This window comes from Panthera pardus, unplaced genomic scaffold (genome assembly GCF_024362965.1).
Source record: "Panthera pardus isolate Hobbes unplaced genomic scaffold, ASM2436296v1 HiC_scaffold_20, whole genome shotgun sequence".
NCBI classification, from domain to species: Eukaryota; Metazoa; Chordata; class Mammalia; order Carnivora; family Felidae; genus Panthera; species Panthera pardus.
This window is the reverse complement of record NW_026526766.1, coordinates 45,223,511-45,246,424: the sequence shown is the minus strand read 5'-3', so window position 1 is coordinate 45,246,424 and position 22,914 is coordinate 45,223,511. Positions and strand designations below refer to the sequence as shown.

Below are 22,914 nucleotides of genomic sequence, written 5' to 3'. Positions count from 1 at the left end.
AAATTTTCCGCTGTATTTACAGGGAACTAATTCTGACATGACTGGAATGAAAGGAATTATAGTAACTGTCAGGAATGGAAGAAACACTTGGCAGTTTCACTCGTGCGGGGGGAGGTATGGAAAGAGACAGAGTCCCACAATGGGAGAAGAGAGTCACGTGGTTCCTTCCCCAGAGATCTTCAGCGTCGGACACAGGAACCCAAAGCCAAGTGACGGAACGATTAGCTCCCTCCTTGCAGTGCTTTGTCTTTTAGGCAAGTGCCTTAGATAAAAGGAAAGTGTGGAATGCTTTATAGACAATGGCTTTGGAACTGAGAAGGCCTAACAGTACTTGTTAATGGGATCCAGATGTTTGAAAATCCAGATACAAACTTGCTTTAAATCTCTCATCCAGTTGACAGCCTCAAAGGACCTTGATATAAATGGCATATCCGAACATAATGCATTACAACAGGACCCATTATCACACATACTTTGGCTACACAGGGGATCACGTCTCAAGGCCACGACGCACATGTGTAAACCCTCCAGTGCAAGTCTGGTAGTAAGTAGTAGGCTGACAGCCGGTGCTTGTCTCTTGCCCATCACAGCATGTCGCTCGTGTAGTGTGGGCATGACTTTGCTTTCTCCATCTTCAGTGCTGTTTAAAAGCAACTTAGCGTAGAATTATCCAATACACACACACACACACACACACACACACACACACACACACACACACACACACACACGCATGCTCAGAGCTGCAGATCAACAAGTGTTTGAACACTAGTAAATGCCAAGTACTGTGTTCTAAGCATCGAGGATAAAACACGGATGTTCCTCCTGCCCTTGAGGAAATTACAGTCTAATGGGAAAGACAGACTTGAAACAAAGAACCACAAATAATTAAGAAAATAATGGCTCAGATGTAAAGTACTATGAACAACATATCAGAAAGTGTAACCTAAGAAACCTAAACCAGTCTGGACATGTCACAAACCCCCTCCTCTTCCCCCCACGGAAGAAAGGATGTTGAAACCAAGATGGAAAGGATGACGAGGATTTTTCCAGATGAAGTCCTTAGGAAACAACGATAGAGATATTTACAGCACGGCTTATTTGTGGAGACGAGGAGATGCTTGGTCCCTTGCCAGAAACGACTCTAAAATCAACATGGTAGTTGGAAACAGGTGAGAATTCTGATCGGTCAGTCAGATACTAAGAGTTGGGAGGATGTTGTGAACAGTACTTTCACGACGTTCAGAGTTATCAGGGGCCCCTTAGCACCAGGAAGGCCACCAAGCAGGGTGGCCACCCAGTGGCAATCAGGACCTGAGAGAGAAAGGCGACTTCCACAGGGCTCTGGCCCAGCGGGAACGGCAGATTCTCTTCAAACAGGGGGACTCCAAAAATGAGCAGATACATGGAGAATAACGGAACCAGGCTTCTTACTACCGTCAGAGAAGAAAGTTACAAATACGCAAAGAGGGAAAAGGAGAGTGAATCCTGTGGTGTTAACTGGAGTTGGAGATATTATGAATTCATGACTTTCAATATATATAGCTATAGAAATGTATATAGACATGAGAGACAGAGCAAGAGAGAGAGGGAGAGTCTATTTCCTAACTGTCCACTGAAAGAGCCTGAGAGCAGGGATTGCTCTAGTACCAAGGAGAATTTGTGGCCAGATCTTTGCTTCTAAGTATTGTTCCCAGCGTGCCTGAGCGGCACAGGGAAACACTGTGGGTGGTTCGAGTCCATGAGCGTTGGGATCTGTGCTGATGATGCGGAGCCTGCTTGGGTTTCCGTCTCCCTCTCTCTCCGCCCCTTCCCCATTTGCTCTCTCTGTCTCAAAAATAAACAAGCAAACAAAACAATAAATAAGTAACATTCCCCACTGAAAGGAACCTGACCTAGCCGGCTATTACGGGACTGAAGACGAATACAAGATGAGCCTAGAATGTCTTGTGCCGAAACCAAAGTACTCACAGAATGATGGGGCCATGTCAAAAGGACACAAAGCCAATGTAAAGAGGCTCTCACTATGGAACAATATGAAGGATGAAATAATGAATAATTGAGTAACAAATAATTACACGAAGTAAAATTTTAGTAGTCCATACTAAGAGAGAGTGAGAGAGAGGGAGGGAAACGGCAGCTCTTCCTTAGAGAATGCCTACTGAAAAACATAAATGGAATAAGGGAATTTTAAGAATCACCTTTTGGCAGGGGTGCCTGGGTGGCTCAGTCGGTTGAGTGTCTGACTTCGGCTCAGGTCATGATCTCACAGTTCGTGAGTTTGAGCCCCACGTCAGGCTCTATGCTGACAGCTCAGAGCCTGGAGCCTGCTTCGGATTCTGTGTCTCCCTCTCTCTCTGCCCCTCCCCTGCTCACACGCTGTTTCTCTCTCTCAAAAAAAAAAAAGATTAAAAAAAAAATTTTAAAATAATCACCTTTTGGCAAACATCATAGGAATAATTCAGGCAAGAAAACATTCATGGACAATGAAACTCATGGGCAAAAGCAGGATGAAAAACCAGATAATCCTAAAGTCTCAAAACAGCTCCACAAAGAATATTTACTGATGATAAAGGGAAAGGAGAACTTACTAGTGGAGAGGCCCGGAACATAGCACCTTAGCCAAGAGATCAAAATCAACATCCCCAGTGCAGAAAGACATCATGAGCCCCCTGGTGGGATGCCGTGAGAGGGGCAACGCTCCGCGTCTGTGATATTCCTGCCAAGGATGACTGACCTACCCTCACATGAGCAACCGCAGGCAAACCGGCAGATCCAAACAGCTGAGTGTTCTATAAAATAACTGGCTTCTGGGGCACCTGGCGGCTCAGTCGTTTAAGCAGCCGGCTTCTGCTCAGGTCACGATCTCATAGTTCATGAGTTCGAGCCCCATGTCAGGCTCTGTGCTGTCAGCTCAGAGCCTGGAGCCTGCTTCCGATTCTGTGTCTCCCTCTCTCTCTGCCCCTCTGCCGCTCTCACTCTGTCTCAGAAATAAACCTTAAAAAATTAAAAACTAAAAAAAAAACTTTAAAAATAAAAAAATTAAATAAAATCACTGGCTGCTAATCTTAAAATACTTTCAAGTCTTGAAAGGCAAACGATGACTGGAGAACTGTTCCAGATTGAAGGAGACTGGAGGTGGGACAGACTATATTCCGGATTAAACTCTTTTTCTGCTAAAGACATCGTTTGGACAGTTGCTGAAACTTGAATAGGGTTCTCTGGCAGTTTTCACTATTTTATAAGTTTGGAATTACTTTAAAACAAAAAGAAAAAAAGGTACAAATTTTGGGGGCGCCTGGCTGGCTCCATCAGTAGAGCATGTGACTCTTGATCTCAGGGTTGTGAGTTCCAGCCCCACAGTGGGTGTAGAGCTTACTTTAAAGAAAAAAAAAAAGCACACATTTAAAAAAATAAGTGTTCTAAAATTTAATTAAAATGTAAACCTTGGGGGCACCTGGGTGGCTCCGTTGGTTAAGCGTCTAATTCCTGATCTTGACTTAGGTCATGATCTCACAATCTGTGAGATCAAGCCCTGCATCTGGCTCTGCGCTTATAGCGTGGAGGCTGCTTGGGATTCTCTACCCGCCCCGCCCCCCCCCCCCCCCCCCCGTCTCATTAAAAAAAAATAATAAACTTAAAAAAAATAAACTTCTTGGACAGTAAATATATGCAAAAATGTTCATTCCTTCTGGAAATGAAAGGTTAATTAAAGCAGTGTCAAGGTATGATTTTACACCTGATGGATTTTTTATTGTAATCATGTTTATCTATATATTGGTTTGCTTTGTAATATGATAGCTAGAAAGGGTTTCCTCTTTATTTTTTATTTTTTTAAAATTGTTTTCTTACGTTTTTATATTTGAGAGAGAGACAGAGAGCGAGTAGGGGAGGGGCAGAGAGACAGACACAGAATCCGACGCAGGCTCCAGGCTCCGAGCTGTCAGCACAGAGCCCGACGCGGGGCTCGAACTCACGAACCGTGAGATCATGACCTGAGCCGAAGTCGGATGCATAACTGGCTGAGCCACGCAGGTGCCCCTTTATTTTGTTTTCTAAGCACTGTTACATAAAGTGACTCATAAACTCATAATGTTTATCAAAACTCTATAAAGATTCAATTATTCTCTCCACTTTACAGAAGTAATTGAGGCTTAGGGACGTAAGCAGCTTGTCTGAAATTATACAGTAAAGTGGTGTGTGAGCCCTGGCAGCCTGACCCCCATGCCTTTAACCTCTGTTGTGATCTCCTGCTTTGCACATGCATCCAGGGCTGAGGTACCCAAACCTGGTATAACCCTTTTGAAGAACAAAGAAGCCAAGGAAAACCTTTATGCGGAAGAGCAACATAAAGATGTTCTCCATAATGGCAACTTTTTACATGACCAATAGATAAATGGCTAAAATAATTATGATCCATCAACTTGATCGAATCCTCTACAGTCATTTAAAAGTGATAATTATGGAGATATATGAAACGCAGGGAAATGTCAATAATAGAAGTTAAAAGATTCAAAGCATACGTACACTGGGAAGTATGCAAAAATTATGTGTGCATAAAAACAAATTAAAAAGTAAAATTCAAAAATGATAATAGTGGTTAGAAAGTCATGGGGCAATTGGTGACGTTTTTCCTTCCAAATATTTTTGATGGTGTTTACAATCAAAAATAGCAATCAAACACTCCCAAAACACATCCCAGGAACAAATGCAAGGATTCTTTTCACATCTTCTCGCAAGCTTCTTTCTGGAGGAGATAGGTGGTGATTTTGTCCATTTACATGAGAAGTCAGTAAATTTTTAAAAAATTAGAAGGCAACAAAATAATATACATGTTATGATTCAATATCACATAACACACACACATCCAGATGGACGTAAGGTAGAATATCTATTGTGGCTATCTCTAGGTGGTGAGATTATAGGAGATTCTTTTTTCTTCCTTATACCATTTTTGAACTTAGTGTTATATACAAGTATTCATTTTTAATAATACTTGTTAAAAGATCTGTACAGGTAAACTATCACTAAACTAAAATGCTTTAACACAATCTCGGTAATCAACTCCGTAATTTCATCAGAAAAATAGGACAGCTTTCCCATATTGTTTATTCTACACCCAGAGTTTACTAATCCTGCTTTTGACTAGACTCATCATATAATTACATCTTCTGCTGGTTCAAAATTATATATCTGATGGTTATATATATCTTCTGCTGGTTCAAAATGATCAACTGAGAATATGTCTATCTACAGTTCATTTAAGAACCCCGTACTTATGCACATAGATCACTGACCAATGAATTCCTATCAAGAAGGAAATGCCAGGGGCGCCTGGGTGGCTCAGCTGGTTAAGTGTCTGACTTCAGCTCAGGTCATGATCTCACAGTTTGTGAGTTCGAGCCCCCCCCACTGGGCTCTCTTCTGGCAGCTCAGAGCCTGGAACCTGCTTTGAATCCTATGTCTCTCTCTCTCTCTCTCTCTCTCTCCTCTCTCTCTGCCCCTCCCCTGCTCACACTCTGTCTCTCTCTCTCAAAAATAACTAAACATTTAAAAAATTTTTTAAAAAAGGAAATGCCATTCATCTTGACTTTATTAAAAGGATTTAAATAACTTTCTGCAAATAATACTTCTTACTGTGAACTTTAAAGCCTAACAGAAAAATACAAGCTTAGAAAGCCAGTCGAATTCCCCAGGAAGAGAATGATAAGAAAAATAATCCTAAATTATTAGGTAGAAATATGTGGTGTTAGCAGCAAAAATGAATCATTACTTTTCTTAAGTACTTCTAATACATTTTAAGTGTTTTCTAAAAGAAACAGATACAATCTTGGTGAAATCTGAACATGGCTAGGAGACTGAGAAAAAGCAAAGATCAGAAGTCAGGAAAAAAAATGAATAGAAAAGTAGCAAATATCAGAGTCAAAATTTAGAGTCCCTTAAGGGGAAAAAAATAATTCCATGATAGGATGAATTAGATTCTGAGTAAATTTTAAACCTAGCATAGTTAAGAAATGTCCGTAGGAATAAATAATACATCATAATGATCATGACATCTGCTATGAGGGTGTCAGGGCTATTAGGGAAGAGAGGAGAATGTTACAGGGCAGAAAAAAACAAAAACAAAAACAAAAACAGTTACATTCGAAACTATTAACTGAAGCTCTGAAAAACTAGAAGCACTTTGTAGTTTTGGTTTTCAAATTTAGGCCTGTATGAAGGAATGGATGTTATCAACATCTCGTGTGTACTATCATGCGGATATTAAAGTGAGGATCCAAGGTGAGAAAAGCCCTGAGCATTAGAAAACAGATTAATAGGGGCGCCTGTGTGGCTCAGTCGGTTAAACAACTGACTTCGGCTCAGGTCACGATCTCACAGTTCATGGGTTTGAGCCCCGCGTCAGGCTCTGTACTGACAGCTCAGAGCCTGGAGCCTGCTTCGGATTCTGTGTTTCCCTCTCTCTCTGCCCCTCCCTCGCTCACATTCTGTCTCTCTCAAGAATAAGTAAACATTAAAAAAAAAGAGAGAAAAGCCTTCAAAAAAAAAAAAAAAGAATGAAAACAGATGAATATATTCATTATCTCAAATTTGATTGGCTAGAATTGATGGTCCCCAATCTCATCCTGGCATAAGTGTGGATCAGGGATAACTCATCCCATTTTTCTTCCTCTCAGGAGTTATTAAATAGCATACAGAGACAACGAAGCCAGGCCATCCCTAAAGTCTCCTCTCTCCGGCCTGTGCCACGCATGATTTTTATTCTCTAAAGCCATTTCTTCCTCAAAAGAGCTCACCAAAGTCGTCATCCTTCCTATCAGCAGCCCCACTGGGCTCTAGTGAGTGACATCCAGACATTTAAACTCAAAAGCTGCTTCAGAAGGGAGTTATTAAAATTCAAATGAGCTGGGCATATTGAAGAAGAAAACACTCGTTTGCATGCACACCTCCGCATTTGGCCACCCCATTTAGACCCATAGAGCAGGGTCTGGTTTTGTTTTTGTAAATGGGCTTCGGAGGCGGAGGTCAGCCTCCCACGGCCCCCACTCCTCTGGGGTCATCGTTAGTAATGTGTAAGGCTGAATAGATTTTCCTCTGAATCTAGTCAGCAAACCAGACAAGAAGGCAGCCCTCTCCCACAACCTGAAAATGCCCAAAATCTGATTGGTAGCATGGCATTTTTAATACTTCATTTATCTGTCTGAAAATAGCTTTCAGCAAGATTGCAAATCACGTCACTGATGCCAGTTCCACCTGATTTTTCAATTTTAGAGCAGAATATTTCCTGTTGTGCCTTGACTGTGTAACACAGAAATGTTATGTTTGACCAAGAATTTCCCACAGGATTCAGAGAAAATTCACGTCTGCTAAGAAATATGGATCTGGGGAGTCAACATGACATTTTATTCACTAGAAAAGGAGTATCTGTCATTTTATCTTACGAATTTTTATTTTATTTCTCATGGAAATACCTCACATCATCATCATTTAAAATTTTTATAAGATACCAGGGAGCAAACTAAGAAAAATGAGCCAAAATATGTATTCCAAAAGTTATTCTAGCCATGGAAATTTAGACGCTCCTTTAGTAAGAATTCAATTTCTTACTAAGGAAGACATCTCTATTATGAGATCTAATATAAAGAGACTTAGTTTATGACAATATAAACAGTGAACTCTACATTACGTGTAATATATTACATGACTATATCCAAATATATTACGTACAACAATGACATAACTATTTATCTATTTTTCATAAGGGTATATAAAAGCAGTTAGACTAACTCATGACCCTAAAATAATAGTACAATCTCTTGAACTCGAGGAAGCAAAGGAATTTATCTCTGAACTATGAAGCCAGTTGAAATCTGGCAACTCCTGGGATTACTGTACCTGGTGGGAAATCAGATGACATGACCTTTAATGTCCTTTCCAACAGTAAGATTTTACTCTTCCCTGACCTTCATTAGTCAAACTTGCTTCCTCCAGATTTCTTCATTTGAATTTAAAAACTTTATTTTCCCCTAAAATTGGAACGGTTTTGCCCAGAATGACCTAACCAGGCCAGGGAAAAGAGAAAGTAGCAAATAGCATCAATGAAAGAATATTACATCAATGAAACGGTTTCCTAAGCCAAGATATTTTCTAGTGAGATACATTTTCTCTCACAGCATTGAAGAGTATGTGTATCAGTAAGGGGCATTTATTTTTAAGACTTATATGGCATTATTCTGACTCCAGTCAAAAACAGAAGGCACTTGGAGCGCCTCAGTGGGTTAGGTGTCTGACTCTTGATTACGGCTCAGGTCATGTTCTCATGGTTCGTGAGATCAAACCCCACGATGGGCTCTGTGCTGACAGAGTGTAGCTTGTTTGGGATTCCCTCTCTCTCTCTGTCCCTCCCCTACTCATTCTCTCTCAAAATAAATGAAATAAACATTTTAAAAAAAGGCACTCAATCTCTGTCTTCAGGTTGCTTGTGCTCTAATGTGGGTGGCAGCAATAAAGGATCACGAAGGGACAAGGCACCTGGGTGGTTCAGCTGGTTAAACATCCGACTCTTGATTTGGGCTCAGGTCTTTGCGGGATCCAGCCCCACACTGGGTTCCACGCTGATGGCACAGAGCCTGCTTGGGATTCTCTCTCCCCCCCCACTCTGTCCCTCCCCCACGCACATGCACGCTCCTTCTCTCAAAATAAATACACATTAAAAAAAAAAATCACAAAAGAACAACTGTTTGCAGAGAAAAAGAACACACGCTAAAATTAGGAACTAGAGCCAGTGATCCCAACAACAAAGACTGATCATTCAAGGTTCAGGGAGAAGGCGTATTTCCTAGTCAGGTCCCAGGTGTGTTTCCTCTTTTATGGTCACACCCATTCGAAATTGACAAGAAAAGAAATGTACATTCATATTTTTGAAAAAGCCAAATGAAAGTTTAAGGTCTTCACAGATTCCCTGCTCACCGCCCCCCCCCCACAACCCCCAAGGTCAAATACGATTACACAGAGTATATGTTTACATACCACCTTAGCGTAGTTGGTCTCCTGGTCATTTCTGTTGCAAAGATGGTCTCGCAGAGGAAAATAGCCACTCCTTCAGATTTGTTATTAATTCTACAGAAGCAGGCTCAGGGCACACAAACCCACTGCGTAGAAAGAGTGATAAAATTCGAGAAACATGCTCACTTGCCTTTTTTTCCTCCTGTAATGAAGAAGCCAATGGCTGCTCTAATAAAACTGCTCTCGGGCAAATAGCTATAGTCGGTAGGAACTGTGGAGACAGAAAATGATCAAATTAACCAGTGAACTCGGTGGGACTAATGAAGGAAAGATAATGATCTCATGCTGCCATATCAACCTAGAGATAAAGCGGAGATGTTTATGCCATTAATCTCAGCACAATACTCTGTGGTTGCAACTAATTCTATTAGATTAAGTGACTGGCCTTGAAGTAATCACTTAGGCTATGCAAGCAATCTAAAATGGGTGGTAAACCTAATAGAGACTGAAAAATCACAGGGGATGAAAACTTTACTGATGCGGTTAAAAAAAAAAAATCCTTTCCAGGGGCGCCTGGGTGGCTCAGTCAGTTGAGCGTCCACCTTCAGCTCAGGTCATGATCTCACGGTTCATGAGCTCGAGCCCCGTGCTGGGCTCGATGCTGTCAGCACAGAGCCCATTTCAGATCCTCTGTCTCCCTCTCTCGCTGCCCCTCCTGCTCTTCCACTCTCTCTCAAAAATGAAGAAACATTAAAAAATATATATATTTTCCACATGTTCACATCAATGAGCCCCGTCCAGTCAGCCTCAGCGTCAGCAAGGAGTCTGCTGGGCTTCGAGGCTGAGACTGCCATGCTAGGAGCAACTTCAGGACATTCAGAATCAGATATATGAACCATGGAAATACAACAATCAGTAATAACAGCGGCCCGTCTCTTACTTCATAAAGCAGGGACCTCTAAGTGACCAACACGTGCGAATAACCAGATGTGGCTGCTGACCTGGAACAGTGAAGCAGTGACTTTTATGCTGGTTGTGTCTGGGGAGTTTCCTAGATTCTTTTCCTCCCCATCCCCCATAATTGTTTCATGAGATGGTTTTCACCACAACAAATGGCTCGACTGGAAAATTCCAACAGGAACATGCCGCTGTACTTTTCCAGACACACAGTCATTTCATTTCAAAGAACCCGGGTAGAAGATGATTCACTGCCACCTGACTTGAGTATATGTGGGCCAGAGCACGTAACCCATAACGTAACAATTAAAAGTCTATGTAAAAAAGCAAAAGCCTGACGGAAACTTGCTATTTTACCAGGGCATTATGAGAACACTGCCCTTCAAAACCAGCATTACCTAAGGTTTCCGCTATGACTAAGTTTTTTTTTTTTTCTTTTTTTCCCCATTTAACGTGACAGCTTCCGGCTGTCTCGAGTTCATTATATTGGGAGCGCTGCAGAACCGTGTCCTATTTCTATAGCTAAGGAGTGATTGAAAGCGAGGGAAGCAGTAATTACAGTGCTACATGTTCATGGTGATGCTGTCCGCAGACTACCTGTCAGGGCATACGCGAAACTAGGTTTTAATGAGAAATCTTTGGTAGCTAAACCTCTCTGGCCTGGGTCCAAGAGAGCCAGGGGGTCAAAATTCTATAAAGAGCAAAGAGCAGATTTAGGTCCCCGTGTAGTGCAGTGATGCCTTCCTCGGAAAACCTCCAAGTGCAAACATACATTAGGCAGGTGAGAACTGCAAATATTTTTTTACTGCTTTTCTCCAAAATATGGAAATAGAAAAGGAAAAAAAACTCTTGTTATGTTAAGAGCTAGGATTTCAATTTCAAGGCCAAGTACATACACACCTTTGAATGTACTTACCCCACTATTTTCTTAAAAACAGGGGCCAGAAGAAATGCAGTCATATATGAAGAGGCTTTCAGTGAAACTGGAGTATTATGCAAAGTGTGACTCCATAAAGTAAAAACAAAAAGAACTCTCTTCCAAGCCTCAAGGACCTGGTGCCTACTCCCTAGATTTGTCACCACGCTAACGCCACTTGGAAGTCACGTTATCTTTCTAAGCCTCAGCTTGCTTTGTGAAATACGGGGTTAGGCTGAATGTCTAATCTCCTCTCTGAGGGAGGCAGAGAGGAAGAAGGACGAAAGCCTGGGCTGGGGAAGCCAAGCGATGGCAGGTCAGCTGCGTCTGCAACTTACGGCCACGTGATCCTGAGCAAGCCAGGAAGCCTCTCCACAGAGCATTCTCTCCTGATGTAAAACAGGGATGGTAACACCCACCACTTACGGTGGCTGCAAAGATTAATGCTCTTAACAAAGGACATGGCCTCCAGTCAGCAATCCCTCCTTCCAGCTCCAGTGTTCTAAGAGTCCAGCCTTACCGGAGGTCCTACTTTGACTCGAGGACAGAGTAGACAGATGGAGATGGCCCAGAAGCCAGAGCGCATTTGACTGAAGACCAATCACTCCAGACACGCTGATGACCTATGGATGGAAACGAGACAGTGCAGTGATCGGGCAAGATCCAAACTCCACTTAATAAAAGGTCACTCATAGAAAGTCGTTTATCTTTAACGAGGTGGTAGCTTGTCTGGTAATGACAAGCTCTATGACAAGTTGTAAGGTCACATGCGTGTCTTCTAAACCCTGGACATACAGCTGATCAACAACTATTGCTGAATTAACGAATCAATCAGTCAAACGTGATAGGAGGTAGCACTGGTGGTCTCAGGTTTCACCGAGTCAGCTGGTCTCAAAGGAGTATTTTTAAAAAGGAAAAAAAGTCCCGAGAGTGGGGAAAAAAAAAAAAAAGGTGTTAGTTATTTAAGAATAAAATACCTTTAAGGATGGAAGGAGATGTTATTTTGTCCTCTAAGTAATGTTCTATTACTGCTTTATCACTCATCATAAGGATTTTGTTCAGTAAGAGTTTTCATTTATCGGTTTTTCTCCCAGGTGGAGGAACTTAAGTTTCAGCATAATTCTTTTCTTGAGAATTGTGTTCATACATTCACAAGAGAGTTTCTTCTGTTTAGAGATTTATGTTTGCTTTAAAAAATTTTTTTTGAATGTTTGTTTATTTTTGGAGGAGAGAGAGACAAGAGCGTGAGTGGGGAGGGGCAGAGAGAGAGGGAGACACAGAATCCGAAGCAGGCTCCAGGCTCCGAGCTGTCAGCACGGGGACCGACGCGGGGCTCGAACTCACGAACCGTGAGATCATGACCTGCGCCAAAGTCGGACGCTCAATCGACCGAGCCATCCAGGCGCCCCAGATTTATGTTTGCTTTTAAAAGCACGAATCACTAAAACTTGTTTATGTGGTAGGTGTGATAATCAGCTGTATTTTACAATAATGAGAAAAAAGTATGCTAAATGCAAAGACTACTTGAAAAGGCCATCTACAAAGTTCTATATGTACTAAGAATGCCAATTATGCAAAGGAACTAAGAATTCTTAAAAAGATTTATGACCAATTTTTACAAACACTTGCTTCGAGTTGTGAGGACCATCAGTGATATTTTTTTCAGCTTCTTTCATTCTGTACTTTCACATTCGAGGCAATGAAATTAGTACATTTTTAAAAGTAAAAATCTTAAAATATAAAATCATTTCTCAGCCGATGAACAGACTCGTTCTCTAGCCAAGAGTGCTGACAATGATTTACCCAAATAGTTTTATCAGTTACATGTGAACTAGTGCCTCTTGACCATTCTACTTCGACACGGGCCCTTCCTTTGGTCACCCTCCATTTTACTTTGTCCTTAGGACCTAACACTCCTTGCAGGGTCAGGTTTTAAGTTTTAAAGGCAACCAATGCCAACTCAAGTTAGCTCAAACACGACCGCTTTTTCTCCAGAGGCAGTGGGTGTTTGTTGGCAAACGCAGGGGCATAAGCCACTCTCAAACGCTGCTTGGACTCCATGTGAATGACCAGAGATCTCCCCATGTTTCAAGCAAAAGTCTGTATCATCAGAGAAAGGCAATAAAAGGGAGTATCCATTTTCCCATCCACGGATTTTAAATCCCTCTTCTCACCTGAGTTACAGTTTTAATGACTTCATTAAGTCTGGCTTGAAAATGAGAGGTCTGGATGGCTTCTGCCTTCAGCTGAAAGAAAAAGAAATACCCACGCCAACATTCCCCAAAAAGTAAACGATGGTATTCGCAGTGTATGAGCTATCATCTTCTAAGCTATGCTATAATTTGCCATTGCGTCTTTACATCTCAAAAACAAAAGCTATGGGCTCCTTGAGGGGAGGGCCCAAGCTGTATTCATCATCGATTTCCTGGAACCGGTTCCGTAGCACTCACTTAACACACCTTCACTGTACGAACACGGGTGCTCCTTAGAATTACTTGTTAACTGAAACATACATGTGTCCACTGTGGACGTAATATACTAGATAGAAACTTAAATATGACAGATACAAAACGTAGTTTCTTACGGATGACTTAAATTTCTTACGATCTGGTCACTTTTCTCGAGCAGGGAACTTTGTGGAAAGTACATAAGCTAAGTTTAATTCCTATACACCGGATACAAAAAGGGAACAAATATCTAACAACAAATTCTTAACCCAGAGCGATTTTCTATACATCAAGGCACTGAAAAGCCCAGTACAACCATTACTGTGACCATGTATTCGGTCCTTAGCATACTGAGATACTGGGCATGCTCCTCTTGCCGTGGCTATGTACACATTCAGATTCCTCCCCTTCTTTTGTTGTTTTTACCTGCATTACATCCCCTTCAGAGCCCACCAAGGCCACCATGCCATGAAGAGCTGCAAGGCAGAGCATTGTCGGAGTGCCCTGGAAACAAAGCATCGGATATGTCAAGAGGCAAACGGTCCTTGGGTTTGAATTCTAAAAAAACCTATTCTATCACAGAGAAATACGGGTCAAAATGGTACTAAATTTCTAGGGTCAACATAACCCGTATCCCTAAACCAAAAACGGCAGCAGGCTTGAATAAAGTAATAGGTTGAAGTTACTAGATCATAGGCGGCTTCTTGTTGGTTTTTATTTTTCAAAACCCCAATGCGCCTTTAAAATGAAAACACTGAGAAAGTAGCCTCTTAAAAAAAAAAAAAGCTGTCATAGTTGACAGGATAGATCATTTATAAGGGATTAAAAGTTCCTGCATCTCTTTTGTTTGAAATTGCCTATTCTTTTACTGTTGGGCTGTGTACCTCAGCAGCACCTGTAAGTGGCCTAATAAAATAGCTCTTTTCTTCCTTTATAAAAATATAAAATAACATGCAGGACGTGACCTCCTACCTCTGTCAGAACAATTCTGATCCAGGCAGGGAGCAGCCGGTGGCCCAAGTCCTCCGCTTTTCCGTGTCCACACACAGACAATCCGTGAACCAGGTTTCCTAACGCTAGGGCAAAACCTGACGTCTGCATAAGCAAGGGAAAGACAAAGGGTAAGGAAACAGAAGAAGAATGGAACGGATCAGGAACTCGATAGACAGCAACCAAGCACTTCTAGGGGCTCCCTTTCCTACTGACACCTTCTCCTGCCATCTGAAAATCAGAGATTTGCAGATTTTTTTTAAAATCAAGACTTCTGGTTTGCAACAGAAACTGCAGTCTCACTAGGGAATTCAGCTGCAGTGAATGGTTTCTTTTAAGAAAGTAAGACCGGACTGTTACAAGACTTGACTCAAATGATCCAAATTTTCAGAAGGAATTAGGGTGAAAATACCAAGGTAGATCATGTAAGCCAAGTCAACTCCCAAACAAGAGGAGAGAAAGTCCCGAAACGAGTACAGCATATGCAAACCTCCACGTTTTGGCGTTGCAAGACCTATTCTGAATTTAAGTGTGCACTCTTATGACCGTAAAACAGTAACAACGCAATATTAGCTAATAACCAGCAAATCCTGCAATAATTCACGATGGCCAAAATCGAGACCATGGGAAACCTATAAAAATCCAAATGGGGAAGGAGCATTTTTTTTTCAATTTAACTGTCGTAAAATATACATAACATAAAATTTACCGTCTTAACCACTTTTCGGTGTAAGTTCAGTGGCATTAAACATATTCACACTGTTGTGCCACCATCACCACCATCCATTGCTAGAACTTGTTCATCCTGCAAACTCCAACATTATATCCCTTAAATAAGAACATCCTATTCTCCCTCTCCAAGCCCCTGGCGACTACCTCTCTTCTTTCTGTCTCAGTGCTTTTGATTACTTGAAGTATCTCATGTAAGTAGAATCATACAGTATTTTTCTTTTTGTGATTGGCCCGTTTCACTTAGCATAATGTCCTCAAGATTCACCCACACCGTGGCATGTGTTTGAACCTCCTTCCTTTTGAAGGCTGAATAATATTTCAGAGGGAACATTTTAAGGGTATTTAATTTAATTGGCAGGTTTGTTTGTTTGTTTTATTTTTTTTAATGTTTGTTTTTGAGACAGAGAGCAGAGAGCAAGTGGGGGAGGGGCAGAGAGAGAGAGGGAGACAGAGGATCCAAAGCAGGCTCTAGGCTCTGATCTGTCAGCACAGAGTCCAACACGTGGCTTGAGCCCACAGACTGTGAGATCATGACCTAAGCCGAGGTTGGAAGCTCAACTGACTGAGGTACCCAGATGCCCCTTTAATTTGCAGGTATTTAAACTGTCACATGCGTATCCGGTCATGAACAGGGGTTCTCTGCTTTGAATTTGCTGAGGTTTCATGTTATCAGAGTCCTCTATGTGTTTATATCTTTACAAATTGTTATCGCTAGCCTTACCTTCCCCTAGCCACATGTTTTAAGATTTTATAAATATAGAACAATACATGGGGAGAGAGAAAAGTCTTTCATACCCAAAGAACATAGAACATAAGGAGAGGAAAAAAAGACACTTCTGACTGTTGGCTAGAGCAGTGACAAGAGAGAAGAGTTAGAAGTTCTTTAGTTCTGGGCACAAAAGAAAAAAAGCCCCACTACAGTCCAATTCTGAGTTAGTCAAAATTAGGACTCAGCAGCAACAGGAGACCCCAAGAGAGTTGTAATCATGGCACGCATTCCAACCTGTTGGTTGTTCTCTACCAACAGCTGAAGCTTGTTCATGATATCTTCAGCCTCGGTAGCCTCAATGATTCCGGCACTGAATGCTGATGTGCATACACAGCTGAGGGTATAGGCAAGGACCTAGACGAAAAGACAGCGGAAAATGTTTCTTCATGAGGGCAAACAAAAGAACACAATTTGGCTGACACCGATGTTTTGCCAAACTTCTCCCCGGGATAAGGAATGGATTCAAGGACACCAACCATAGACCGGGCACCGTTCCGCAGCCCAATTCACGTGTCCCAACAACGTTAGGAGGTGGGTGTCACGATTCCTGCTTTACAGGTACGGACTTTGAGGCTCAACTACATACAGCTTGCAACTGACAGAGGCAAGATTCATACCTAGGTCTTTGGACTCAAAATCAAAAAGTTCCATCATGATCTCATGGGAGGACACAGCATGAATCAACAGCAGAGGCAGATTTTTATCCCCAGTGAATGCTATCTTCTAATAGCCATGTGCTCTGATCCAAGGCCAAGCAGGAGAGGAAATTCAAAGAAGTTAAAACCCTGCTGCATTGGGGCGCCTGGGTGGCTCAGTCGGTTAAGCATCCGACTTCGGCTCAGGTCATGATCTCGCGCTCTGTGAGTTCCAGCCCCGCGTTGGGCTCTGTGCTGACAGCTCAGAGCCTGGAGCCCGCTTCAGATTCTGTGTCTCCCTCTCTCTCTGGCACTCCCCTGTTCATGCTCTCTCTCTGTCTCAAAACTAAATAAACATTAAAAAAAAAAAAATTAAAAAAAAAAAACAACCCTGCTGCATTAAGACTGTCTTTTAGGAGGAGTGGGGCATAATGGACCAGGCACATGGTTTTTAGGGTCACATAAATTGTGTAAAATAGAGGTAATACTACTTCCCACAGAGCACCGGGGTGCTAATTTAATAAATCAATGAATAGATAAGTAAATGAATATATGAATTAATTATAAGTAAAAAAGCATGCTGGGAGTTGAGAGCACGCACACTGAGGTGTAGGTCCCCAGTCGACCATTTCCGGGCTAAGTAACTTGGGGCGGGTCACTCGATCTATGTGAGCCTCAAGTTTTGCACATCACGGTTCATCATCCCCTCCCTGCTGCCTCCCACTTTCCTCTTGAAGCCCTCCTTTACAAAGATGCTGTTAAGGCCCGGTGGAAAGGTTCAACTCCCCACCGTGGTCGGTACGGTGTGAAGAAAGGAAGCCGTTTCCAAGGTAGAGGTTGGATAATAAAACATCAGAGGTGGGGAAAGACAAAACTGCCTGCTCAAGCCTTATGAATCGAAACATCAAGGCAGGCCGACGCAGCAGTTGTAAAAAACCTTGCCCTCCTTTCACTAATCACGTTGCCCCTTGGTGGCAAAGTTTCCTTCGTGGGCTTACACAAAAATACGTGCTTTCAGCCCGTGTCCTGCCACTGCTTTCAAAATGGAAATGCGGTGCCTGTGTTGGAACAAAACTGCAACCCTCCGTGCCCCAAAGAAATTCACCGATTCGACAAGTCCCATTGGGGAAAGCGAAGGGGCCGAGCAGGGAAACACAGCAGCCATTATGTAACTCATCAATGGCTCCCGGGCAGGCCCGGAGAAAACAGAATCTGCTCTAATGAGACAGAGAATCCGGCCAGGCCAAAAGGTCGTCCCTGGGTCCTCCCAAAGAAGAACACAAGGTGGTTCAGCTTCACCTGGGCACAGAGACACGCGCCTCGGACGGTCGCTCGGGACGCGGGGGACACGCGCAAGCTGCGTCACACAGGCCGCAGTTGTGCGTAGTTTCGCGCCGCGACAGAAAAATCTTTTCGTGAAGTGTGGTAAAGGGAATTTCCTCAATGATTTTTCATGCTGGCTGACACGAAGAAAGGGGAAAAAAAAAAAAAAATCAAATGCCTTTTCGCTCTGCAGTTTCTTAGGCTTCTTCCGGGCCATCTTTTATAGTCACATTTCGCTGCAGCGTAATTCTAAATATCTCCATTTAACCTTCCTGCGGAAATCGCAGCTCTTCTTAGAAAGTGCCTTCTGGCGATGCTGACTTAGGTTTTTGCATTCACTAAAGGCTCTTATCTTCTATGCCACATTTAAGTCTGAGTTGATTTAAACAGCTGCACAATTTGAAACCTTATGATCTAACATAGGTTGTTTGCCACTCAGATTTTTCTCCTTATCCTGGCCTGAAACTGAGGAAGAATTTAATTTCAGGGTGACCAAAACATGAGAAGTAGAAAATAAGCAGCAACAGGAACACAAAAAACAAAGAAAGCCGTCACTTCCGGCTCCTACCTCCTGAAATGTTCTGCTTTGGCTCCCACTGTCATCCAGGTAGGTAGACAGCTTCCGAAGCGATGCTGCCACATGAACTCGAGACTCCATTCGGCTGCTGTGGCTCATGAGGGACAGAACAAGTCCAACTCCCAATATACAGCCCGTGCTTGGATGCAAAGAAAAACAAAACAAAACAAAACAAAAACCCACAAAAAATGAGGTGTCAAAATCACCAGAAACCCACATCACCACTCTTCACTTATCACGCGAGTTTATACTGCTCTTCAGCCTGAGGTGAGATGGCTGGCTTCTAGATCCGCTGCCTGGGATATAAGTGTGCCCCATGAACCACGACAGGTGCACCCACCGCCCCCCTCAAAAGGAAAACTATATATTCAAACAAGTGTCCGTGGCCCGCGTTAGTGCTGTGTACCCACTGGAGAAGAACAAACGAAAACATGAAATAGGTTTCACTTAAACTCTAGGGTGAGGTAGGAAGACGAATAAAAAGTCAGGTGAAAGCAGCTCTACGTCTACCCTTAGAGAAATGCCATGGTCCTCTGCACCCTCCCTCTACGTCCACATATTGAGTGAACCATGATTAACTGCATGGGAGAGAAGACTCCGTCTCAGGATGCGAGCTGAGGACCTCTAATAATGGGGCAGGGGGCGGCGGGGGGCGGGGAGGGGGACGCATTGCGAGGCATGATGATGAGCAACTAAGTGCTTCATGTTTCCTAGTCAACATCCACAAGTGGAATTTCGTCCTTAAACTATGTATTTGTCTGTGCACAATGACATTAGTCCTCTTCTCCCCTCTGATCCCTCGGAGTACCACTGGGTCAGAAGAGAAAATGGACAAATGACAGGCTTGTCAAAAGTTACCCCATGTGACAATTCAATTGGAATCTTGGGCTTTGTGCCCCAATTCTCGTGAAAGAACACATATCCATTTGAAGGAAAAAACCAAAAACTGTTCTCCCGGAAAACTTCTGGTTAGGATGATAAGATCATGCAGCTGGAGGGCGATTTTCTACTTAAAAAGAAAAAAGAAAAAAAAAAAAGGTTTTGGTCATCATTGTGTTTTGAACTGAGGAGATGCCGAGCGTTTCAGAAATCATCCCGATTCTGGTTTGGCTTGCCTCGCACAGTATCTGCTGCTTAGGACGACGTTCCAGGGCACTTCTCCAGTAACATGTTTCACTGCCCGTAGGCTCTGTCAGTTTGCTCTCATATAGTAACTATCTCCGTGGCTGGTGTCAAGAACACTCACAGTGCTTCCTGCACATGTTAGTTACTTCCCCCAAACACCTCTTGCAAACGAAGCATCCACATCTGATAAAAAGACACCCAAGAGGAGAGAGACGCTGCAGGATTTGTTCAAGGCCATATGGAGAGTTTCCAGCAGATGACGGCCAGAAGACAGAGGTTTCGGACTCCCAGCCTTCTGTTCCATCTGCCCAATCCCAGGCCCCTCTCAGTGCCCCGTATGATGGCTGGACGAAATTGCCTATGAGAAGGCACCCTATCTAGAGCACGTTATTCCAGGTTCTATGGCGTTAACTATCTGGCATTAGGAAATCCTTTGCAAAGAAGCTACTGCAGTAATAATCCATCATTACTCAGGCAGAAGTGCTGTTACAGCTTACATGAACTTAACAACTAGCTCAACTAGCATAATGCACTGCCAACCAGTTAAATCAGCATCTAACATCTGAACGCTGCGTGCTTTTGAGACAAATCATGTTTCTGAAAGAGGAAAGGCACTCTTCATTGGTATGGATTTTTTTTTTAATCTTTTTTTTTTTTTTTAACGTTTATTTATTTTTGAGACAGAGCATGAATGGGGGAGGGTCAGAGAGAGGGAGACACAGAATCTGAAACAGGCTCCAGGCTCTGAGCTATCAGCACAGAGCCCGATGCGGGGCTCGAACTCACGGACCGCGAGATCGTGACCTGAGCCGAAGTCGGCGCTCAACCGACTGAGCCACCCAGGCGCCCCTTCATTAGTATGGATCTATAGCCCTTGTTTCTATTTAGGATCGACAGGGAAGGTTTGTTTTTTTTTTTTTTTTTTTTTTTTTTGCTTTTGTGTGTGTGTGTTTGGGGGGGCTATCTTTCTGTACCGATGCATATAAAAAATTGACCGAATTAGAATCAAAGATAGAGTTAGACAAAATGTGATTAAGGGACACCTGGGTGGCTCAGTCAGTTGAGCGTCTGACTTCGGCTCAGGTCACGATCCCCTGGTTCGTGAGTTCGAGCCCCGCGTCAGGCTCTGTGCTGACAGCTCAGAGCCTGGAGCCTGCTTCAGATTCTGTATCCCTTGCTCTCACTGTGTCTCTCTCTCAAAAATAAACAAACATTAAAAAAATTATAAAAAACTAAATAGCAGGTATCTAAGTCTTGCTTTTGGCTATTCTGGGCATGCCAAAAACCTTTATCCTCTGGACTGAATGAAGTTCCTCTTCATCCTGAAGCATACGGGCACAAAGGCTTAGAAAAAGACATCCTGGTTTCTAGCTCACATTTACCTAAATATTATCACAGCATAATTATTCTTGGGCAAGGTTATCATTAATGATTCTATCCGTTGCTACAATGGTAGATGTCTGTTGTCATGTGTGAATACATAATCTAACTATGTATATCAGTGTGCCAATATAAATATGCTAGAGTGTATGCATCTATTGACCTCCTAAACTCCTTCTACTCTGTCTCATTTTTCCAGCATGCACCAGGAAGGCAGTCCTAAAGCTTTACTCCCGATGTTTTCTTCTGATTTCCAAATTATCCATATTTTAATGAGCTTATTTTTTGTCCTAAGTCTTAAAGATTCTTCTAGGTGCTTAGGTCAGCATTTCTGCACATTTACCTCATTTTAGCTTCCCTTTGATATGTTTGCCAGCTCTAAACCAAGAATGACTTGGGCAGAGGTAGCTTTCACAGCTTTCTCTCCAATGAAAACAAAAAAGAGTTCCACAGTGGTGCCTCAGACAGATAAAATAAAAACATATTATAATATTAGGTGTTAATTTCAGGTTTTGGAATTAATAACATGAATCTCTAAGAATACTAACAAACGATAAAGAGAATTTAAGTTGTAAAATCATATGCCCTATTATGTCCTGACTTACTTGAATCTCTTGTTCAAGCATACTAAAATATCACTGGCAAAAAGAAAATCTACAACTTCAAAGCTGTGCAATTCTGCTATGGGTGTTGCTATACCAAATGAGATATAAAGATTATCATGACACATTTTTTCTAAAATTAACCAGATGAATCTTCAATTCCTTACTTTATTGTGGGCACTCCTGCAGATTGAGTACGAGGCCATCTAATAATTAGTTCTAATAACAGTTAACATTTGTATAGCGCTTTGCCCTTTACAAAGTGCTATACAAATGTTATCGTATTTGTAAAAGCTCAATAGTAATTAACCAGTGCTCAGGTCATCGATGGATGGCAGGACTGCTTAAGGCTGGGAGGACTGCAATGGCACAGTAATTACCACTAGATGGCAGCAAAAGGTAAGCGATTGGGCCACGAACACCGACCAGACCAGGTGCAGGGTTCTCTCAGCAGGGACGTGTCCATTAAATCAAGGAAGCGTGGTGAATTTGCTCTGGGTGAATTCTACCACTTGAGGTAGCACGCTCCCAGATCTATTAACTACCCCCTGGTAATGCTTCCACTATTTCACTTGAGAGAGGACCGCCCTAGACTCCTGAATCTCATTAGACAGGGGAATACTTTATGCCTGGGCCTAGTTAGAATCAATCTCTCTCTCTCTCTCTCTCTCTCTCTCTCTCTCTCTCTCTCTCTCTCTCTCTCTCTCTCATAGTGAGACACACCCACATGTTAAAAAAAAATAGTAACTACCATACTATCAGGTGTCAAATCGCTTTCTTTCTACTGAAATGTGTTCTCCACACAGAACTAGGCAAGACAGAAAAATGGCTTTGAAGTCCGACAACGTAGGCTTCTCCCCCAGCTCTGCTACTTACTGTGTGACCTTGAACCAGTCTATTTGAGACTCATTTTCTTAATCTATAAACCAAAGTGATGAGTATTCCTGTTTTAGTATCAACGTTTAGACTGTCACTGGGGCTTCATTACATGAGAAACGGGTGTGAAAATGCCTAGCTACCTAAGCACTAACAGCCACAGAGCATCAGGAATGACAAAATACTAAACTTCTTTAACTGTAGGAAGAACAGGAGTTTGGAGAAGATAGAGGGAGAAGTTCTTGAAGGATCTGGGCTTTTAATTGAACTCTCTGAAAAACAAGCAAGACTTCACTGAAGGACAGGAAACTTCTGATGGCTCTATTCTATTTAATTCTGCAGCATTAATCCCTATCTAGGCCCATCCTTCCCTCTCCCAAACATGGTTCTTCATTAAGGAGGTAAGAATCATGAAAGAAGAATGAAATAAGAATCTTATCAATATAAAAAGTTAACTTTAAAGTTAAATACACTTAGACATAGGAGGTTTTTATAAGCATAAATACCCATACTGTGGACAATTCAGTTATCTCTATGGTTCCCCTCACATTGAAACAAACTTCCTGCGGATTAGTGGAG

General features: G+C 42.4%; 1 protein-coding gene across 6 annotated transcripts in view; it reads right to left on the bottom strand.

Moving 5' to 3' along the window:
• The window catches only part of FOCAD (focadhesin), a 319,096-nt gene that overhangs the window by 36,329 nt on the left and 259,853 nt on the right, over positions 1-22,914 (bottom strand). For all 6 annotated transcript variants that reach the window (XM_053907986.1, XM_053907983.1, XM_053907987.1 and 3 more), the window contains 7 exons: positions 18,344-18,491; positions 16,052-16,171; positions 14,299-14,421; positions 13,753-13,830; positions 13,054-13,125; positions 11,400-11,502; positions 9,197-9,277 (listed from right to left, as the gene is read on the bottom strand). In XM_053907986.1, coding sequence (XP_053763961.1) covers positions 9,197-9,277; positions 11,400-11,502; positions 13,054-13,125; positions 13,753-13,830; positions 14,299-14,421; positions 16,052-16,171; positions 18,344-18,491 — 725 coding nt within the window. The remainder of the gene's footprint in view (positions 1-9,196; positions 9,278-11,399; positions 11,503-13,053; positions 13,126-13,752; positions 13,831-14,298; positions 14,422-16,051; positions 16,172-18,343; positions 18,492-22,914) is intronic.